Source organism: Macrobrachium rosenbergii, chromosome 14 (assembly GCF_040412425.1).
Source record: "Macrobrachium rosenbergii isolate ZJJX-2024 chromosome 14, ASM4041242v1, whole genome shotgun sequence".
Classification (NCBI taxonomy): domain Eukaryota; kingdom Metazoa; phylum Arthropoda; class Malacostraca; order Decapoda; family Palaemonidae; genus Macrobrachium; species Macrobrachium rosenbergii.
Genome location: NC_089754.1, coordinates 33,634,021 through 33,641,676, shown reverse-complemented (window position 1 = coordinate 33,641,676; position 7,656 = coordinate 33,634,021). Strand labels below are relative to the sequence as shown.

Below are 7,656 nucleotides of genomic sequence, written 5' to 3'. Positions count from 1 at the left end.
TGAGTTTATGGGATCAGCTCTCTAATACTATCAACCTACCGAAATTCGATATGGAACAGAAACGCTTTTATATATGGCAGAATGAAAACAAAAGGTCTTTATCTATCGATAGGCCTACACTGTTTGCTTGGTAACTGGTTTCCTAAAGTTGCACGGACGTGGCTCTTTCAGTTTATGTGACTAGGCCCAGCACCCTGATATAATTACCCATCCTAAACTCTATATGGAGCAGAAACCCTTTAAAAGAGAAAAGAAAAACGGAGGATCTTTATCTTTAAATGGAAAACAGCTATAGCCCTACCTCTCAGAGGATGGAATGCCAGTCACAACATCAGAAGGTCAGCGGAAGCAAGGGAAACAGATTGCTAAAAACACAGGGGTTTTCTTTGAGCAGGGAAATACTTTTTCCTGTTAAATTTACACTTAGACTTGCTGTTTTATCTCGTATTCTTCCTCTCAGAGTACTGCACTGCAACACTATTTACAGATATGATAATCTATGTACGCTAAATGCCACAGACACTATAAATGTCTGAAAACAGAGACACGTGAATCCACTTTAATAAAACAAGAAATAACTACACCTAGAGTAAGAAGATTAGACGAGGCGAGAGGGGAATTCCAAAAGAAGCAAGCAAAGTTATCTAAAACTACTTATTTTAAAATTTCCCTATACAACAACCGTACGTTTTAAAGATTTTCAATGTTAAGGTATTTCGTTACTTATAAATACTGAAGAGAGAGGCAGTAATATTTTTAGTCTAAATATATGGAGAGAAAAATTGAAGATGGTGGATAATATTATGACAACATTGTTGACAACTTAATGTTTGGTTTGGTGAATTTGTGTAATGTTTTATACGTTTTAATTTGTTTTTCTCATCGGTAAGCAAATACCTTCAGCATTTTTCTTTATAACTAACATTTATATATAGTTTTCTTTAAAAATATGTGTTTTAGAGGCAACAGAGAACAGCTTATGCCTATTTATTGGCGAACTTACCTTAGCAGAGTCTAGCCTAAACTTGTGGCCTAGGCCCATGAGCTTATTATTATTATTTTATATATATTCAGAGGATGAATCCTATTCATAAGCCTATGAAACAAGTCCACAGGGGGTCACTGACTTGAAATTCAAACTTCCAGAGCATAATCTGTCGTCATTTAAATGCTAGAAATGCCGTAGGATACCATAGGCTAGTCCCAGAGAAGGTATTCATTTTCTGTGGCCTTTTCAGAATCTGTCTCCTGCAACATGACGGGCGATGAGCTGCGGAAGGGTTTGTCAGAATGGGGAAAGGTAAGCCTGACTTCACTAACATTGTATAGGCCTAGGCTAATGTAATGTAAATCTTTACTTTAGTTGCGCGGCCTGATTCCCACCAGTCGTCGACCGGGACAAGTTACGGCCTTTTTTGGAGGATGAGGTCCAGGGGCGACGAACTTCTCCCCAGCCAGGTCAGGTCACAGTGCCCTAAGTTAGGTTAGGTAGGTAAGATCTGGATAGGTCAGGACCTGGCATTATGGGAAAGGTTACGTATATTTATGTATGAGAAACCTGCCCCAGTTGATGACCAGCGGGAATCAGGCTGCGCAACTAAAGTAAAGTGTTACTCAATTTAGTTTAAAGACTAGACAACTTTTGTAGGCCCGTAGGTTGCTGAAGCCTGCCAGCTAAACTAGGTGAAAAGTACCTCATTGAATAGACTTATGTGAGAATACCCTAATGAGGTTGTCTTGTTGCTTATGATCTATAATTAACTAGCCTAACCCCGTAACCTAACTTACAAGGTGTGACAATAAGAAACGACTTATCTCAAAATAGTTTTATCACAAAATCTACAGGGAAATTATGCATTGACCCCTTCAAAGTAATCCCCCCCTAGTGTTAATGCACTTCTGCATTCACATCTGCCACCCACGGAAGCACACGGCAAAGTCTTCCTCCTTGAGGGCCCTTACCTCCCTTCATCACAGTGGCCTTGAACTCTTCTACAGAGGCAAAATGGGTTCCTTTGAGCAGTCTTCAGCCTGGGGAAGAGCCAGAAGTTGCATGGTGCAAGACCTGGGGAATAAGGAGGGTAGTCGAGAACTGCGATCTGTTTGTTGGTGAAGGACTGCCTCACACTGAGTGCAGTGTGTGCATGCGTTGTTGTAGTGAAGCAGCCACGAATTGTCTCTCCACAGAGCCCACCTGCTGCGCTGCACCCTGTCGTGGAGGCGATTGAGGACATACTGGTTGAAGTGCTGATTAACTGTCTGACCCAGAGGTACAAACTCGTGATGAACCACTCCCTTCTGGTTGAACAATGCAATCAGCATGACCTTGATCTTTGGTTTGGACATGTGATCCCGCTTGGATCTGGGTGAAGTTGGGGTCTTCCACTGCAGGCTCTGTCTCTTGATTTCTGGGTCTTACTGGAAGATCCAGACCTCATCTCCTGTGATGACTTGGCCAAGGAACTCTGGATCGTCCCCAAATGACTCCAGCAAGTCTTGACAAACATCGACTCAGCTCTCCTTCTGGTTGTCTGACAAAAAGTTGGGCACCATCTTGGTACACACCTTCCGCGTTCCCAGCTCCTGCACCGAGATGGTCCTCACTGACTCCCTGTTCAGGCTGAGCCCCTCCGCTATCATCTGCACTGTTAGTCTTCAATCACCCGCACCAGCTGTTACATTTTGTCATCTGTTGAGGAAGGCCGTCCTGACTTGGCGTCATCCTCCACCTTCTTGTGGCCATTCTTTGAAGCGTTTGTGCCACTCGAAGATATCGCATATTCTCCATAAGCCTCTTACCCATGAATTTCAAATTGATTCTCTGCTCCATGTTTGCTTCACCTCTAGTTGTGTGAGAAGGCTTAACAGCAGTGTGATACTCAGCAGCCTGAAACAGAAGCACAGAGTAAGCGAGGTTGTAAAGTCTCCGCTGAGTGAGTCTTCTATGATGAGCGACCTGTTTTCTTTCAATTCTGCTCCTATAGGATCGGATCACGCAAAATCAGCCATATCAAACCAGCCATGCCTTTTTATGTAAATTTGTACCTGTTATTAATTTATTTTGTATCTGTCTCTTTTGCACATGTATCAGAATGTTGTCATGTTGGTCATTGTCCATTTTTCTTTTCACATGAATTGTATTTATGCATTGTAATTATTGTCAAGTGTAATTGACCTCGGGTCACCGAGGTTCCATTGTATTCCTCTATGTGACATCAGTCCGCCGCTATATAGGCTAAACGGCCTGCATCTCCAATAAAGTAGGAGTACCTTTTCTCCTGCTCATTTCTTTTGCACCTCTTAAAAGGTGAACAGTATTATAGCAGAATAGTGGTGAAATGTTGCTCAACACAGTGACATAAACGGTTAGCCAATTGGCATTGAGGTATATGTGTGGCTTCCGCAGTCTCGTTTCTTTATTGTCACATCTCATATCCTGGGTGCTGTGATATCTCATAGACTAACTTAACCTAATGCTTGTTGGTATATTTAGGCTGAATGGCTGTGCCACAGAAAACCAATTATGCAATCTTAACAGTTTCTGTGATGTAGTATAATTTATTTGGGTATATAATTTTGTTTATGTAAAACTTCCCAAAGTTATTTTACCAGGAAATTTCCAGGTTTCAAAGCTGGTTGAGGGGGCACAACTTATTTGGGGGTTTCAGAAAATTTTTGTGTACAATAATTAGAAAGTTTATCTTAATTTTGATTTACTTGCATTACTCTAGAGAGGAGTAGTAATATTGATATGATAAAATTTTGAATAATTAATAGGCATTTTTAAGTTCTACAACTTTAAAAACTGATGTTTATATTATGAATATCAAAGCCCTAAAGTACTAGACTGAAATGAAATCGATGAACTAAGCTGTTAAGAACCAAATGTTGATGCAGTTCCTCTATATTTAACAGGTTGCAAAAGAGGCACTTCTTCAGAAATGTAAGTCACAAACACAGTTATCCACTTTGCATAAAGAGTCGGAAGAGCTGAGTTGTGAGGTACGTGTGGAGTACAATCGCTTCAGTTCTTTACTCCGAGTGCAACGAGAGCTTCTGCAGAACATTGTAAAACTAGTTCCACTCATTGGTGAGTTATATCAGATATGAAGTGTTGTTTTATGTCTTCAGTAATGCTTGAAAATTTGTTATACCATTTTTAATGTTTATTTCAGCCAAAGTTTTTTTTTATATCAAGGAGGGAATAAAAGTGGACCCTTCACAAAGGTGCAGGTTTCACTTTCTTGAGACATTTTTTCAGCTTCATTCTCTATTCCTTATCTAGCCTGTCAAGCCAGAAATAAGGAAGACCTCTTGCCTTTCTCTACTGCTCATATCAGGAAGTAGGCATCCAAGAAAATAATTTTTTCTTTGGCAAGTCAGTTTGAAAGTTTATGAAAACATTTTGTAAGAACAGACTTCCCAGGTGAAAGATGCCAGTCATGAGATAAGAGAATTGTCAGCCTCATTACTGTATTATAAAACGCCAGCATACAGAGGATCAAATCTACTTCAGCAAGGGTTTATTTGAGGATCTCACAATTCTTTAAATGTTTTGCCATTAATGCCTACAGTGGCAACAGGTAAAGTGTAATTAGTTAGGGATTCGAGGGCCTCGCCCCCATCATATCATAATCCAGATTTGCTTTACTGGGCATAAGCGGTTTGGGTCACCCATTGCTATACCTTACAGGATCACAAGGTGCACAGTTGATTTTTCAAACATTGGTCTTATCTCTTACAATGCAAACTGTATTTTACTAAAAAAAAGATCTTGTCTAATTCATGAACCTTTAGTCCTTGGAGCCTTTTCTGTACATTTTTTCCCACATGAAGCTCTTACTTCTCATGAAATCAACTTGCTGCCCCTGTATGTTGCTACTGAGTACAGTACATGTAAAGGTGATTGATTGGTTTGAATGGAAAGTAATTTTCATGTAAGTAACTTACCAAGTAATTACATAGCTGTAGTTTCTAACTTGTGTGACAGCCTTTTATTTAAAAATTGCAGTAACGCTTCGATAGTTTAGCATAGGTGACAAGCCCTGCCCACTATGGGGTAATGTAAACGACTTAGCAGACAATGCATTCTGTTTCTGCCGACTCACGAGTCAACATCGCTGGGTTGCTGCAGTCCTTTTCACCGTTTTTTTTTTTTTATTCTCACTGGAATTCGGTGAACTATTGTCGCTTTTGTGAAGCCTTCAAGCTTTTATTAGCTTTTGTCAACATTTTTGCCTCAGATATGTCTGATTCGAGTGCATCTAGTTTTCGCTGTTGTAGTGAGGGTTGTAAAACTAGACTGACTAAGTCATCTTACAATTCAGATACTATTTACAATAAATGTAGAGAGTAGATATGTACTAAGGAGAATACTTGTGGTGAGTGCAAAGATTGGGATGAGACAAAGTGGAAGGTTCTTGAATCTCACCTTAATAAGCTTGAAAGTCATAGGAAGAGAAAGGTGGCCGCTAGGGCCGAGAGTAGAGCTTCTGTTACCCCAGTCAGATCTTAGTCCTGCTAGTCCTTCTTCCCCTATTCCTGCCATTTCTCCTATCCCCAGCCCTCCTACTATCAGTCCACCTACTCCCATGCCGGGCTCCCATGCTTCTGACCCCGATGCCATTGCCAACTTGAATCCAGGTTCAATAAGAAAGTAAACCTGGTAGTGCATACTGTGTCTGATCAGGTTAGGGGCATCCCTGAGAGTCCTAATGGACAAAGTGTTTAAAGAAAAAGTGCAACTCTCCATCACCCGTATACTTCTGAGCACTAAGCACCCACTTTGGATCAAGATGAGCCATCTTTGGCACCCATCAGGCAACAGTTATCTGAAATTATGAGCTTACTCAAGAAAGCTCCCACCTGCAAGCCTGCTCATGATTTATCCCTTTCTCCGATCTCTTCTGAAGAAGAGGAGGTTATCCAAGACACTACTCCTCCTTCAGCATACGTAGCTCTTCTTCGCTACCTGTTGGCGAGCTTTCCCTCATTTTTTACTCCAGCTGCCCTAGTCTTGCCGGCATCAACCTTCCTGATGAGGAGCCTCCCAAATGATAGCTCAAGGCTCCCCAAGATGGTTCTTTCTTCGTTGTCTAAGAAGGCGCTCAAAGAAATCGGAGACTGGCTTTCTGCTAAGAAAGAACAAGGTAAGGCTTCTTTCGCCCTTCCTTCCTCACGTCCGATAAAAATGAGATACCCGTCGTACGCCACTGGGGAAGCTCCATCTTTGGGAGTCGCTGCTTCCTCCCAAGGGGACTTCTCCAGCCTCATCGACTCTTCCTGGCGCTCGGCCTTCACTTTGGGGAAGATAATGTTCTCGTTGTCAGAGCTGAACCACCTAGTTAAGAACCTCTTCAAGGTGTTTGAGGTCTTCAGTTTCCTAGACTGGACGGTCGGAGCCCTTGCCAAGAAAATTGAAGACTACAAGGACTTAGATGAGAACTTCACATCAGATTGGTTAGGAATTCTGTCGTGTGCCGACAAAGCCATCAGGGATGGCTCTTTGGAACTTGGGGCCCTTTTCTGGTTGGGGGTGTTGAAGAAGTGAGAACTTTGGTGCTCCTTCACCACTAGAGGAGTCATACAGTCCCAGAAGTCAGCACTATTATTTTCGCCTCAAGATCCAGATTAGGGGAAGTAAAACTAATTCATGAAGATGCATGATTGGGTAAAGTAAAACTATGGTTTATGTGCTATATAAAGAAAAATATTACATTGTAATTCATTGTATTCTTTCATACTGGCATTCCAGCTGAAGAGCAAACTTATATGTTTTGTACATATGAATCATTGTATTATGTCAAGATATACGATCTGATTAGGCATAGATTTTTTTCCCTGGGGTAAACTTCATACAGATGAAAGTAGATAGAAGGTGTAAGGTCATTACCTCTACTGAGAAGGATCTTGCTGCATTTAATGTAGCAGAGTTATCATTTTGGTAAATTTGTGATGCAGTCAACATTTATAAAATAAAGAGTGAGTCTGTCTGAAGTTTTAGTTTGTGTGTGTACAAATCAAAATTAAAAATAAATGCTTTTTTTAATTTTACAGAAGAGAAAAGGCATTTAGAAGTAGAGATTGCCAGGGAGCAGGAACAGTTACAAGAAGATGAAAAGGTAATGCCATTAATTCTTCATGTTTTCCTATACTATTTTATCCAGAAATTTTTATTGTAGCCTCTTCAAAATTTCACTGCGCTGCAAGTAATTTTTTGTCATGCCTGCATTCAGAGACACTCAAAAGAACAAAGCTTTAATGCTTCTTATTTCTTGTTTGGATTTTACCTTGGGAATTGAATTCATATTCACTTAGTATCTGTCATATGCTTCACTAACCCCTAATTCAGTTTAGGCTCCTCTTCACCCTCACCCTCCCCTACCACCCTTCATGTAGGGCTGCAGATGCCCAAATGAATTTACAGTTGTGAAATTGATGTGGGTAACTTTTCATTGATCCTCTGGCACACTGTTACGGCTTGATAATAACATCTGTCAATCTCACCTTCAAGGTTCATAACTGGAGCCCTTTTACTGAACCCAAATTTAATGGATAGCACTGTAGCTAAGTGAATGTCACTAAATAATATCTTGTTCCATTTTACTTTCCTCAATGAGGCTGAATGACATTTTGCCAAAAATGTTCTGATCTGTT

The 7,656-nt window shown here is 40.7% G+C and overlaps 1 protein-coding gene across 5 annotated transcripts in view; it reads left to right on the top strand.

Annotated features, from left to right (window-relative positions):
* The first annotated feature begins 219 nt into the window (after positions 1–219).
* LOC136845901 (spindle assembly abnormal protein 6-like) overlaps positions 220–7,656 on the top strand; it is a 27,631-nt gene continuing 20,194 nt past the window's right edge. The window contains exons 1-4 of one of the 5 annotated variants that reach the window (XM_067116378.1): positions 220–338; positions 1,239–1,300; positions 3,916–4,090; positions 7,057–7,121. In XM_067116378.1, coding sequence (XP_066972479.1) covers positions 317–338; positions 1,239–1,300; positions 3,916–4,090; positions 7,057–7,121 — 324 coding nt within the window. In that variant the 5' untranslated portion in view covers positions 220–316. Of the gene's footprint in view, positions 684–754; positions 886–1,238; positions 1,301–3,915; positions 4,091–7,056; positions 7,122–7,656 lie in introns of those variants that run through there. The other 4 variants (XM_067116376.1, XM_067116377.1, XM_067116380.1 and 1 more) reach the window with 4 other exon arrangements.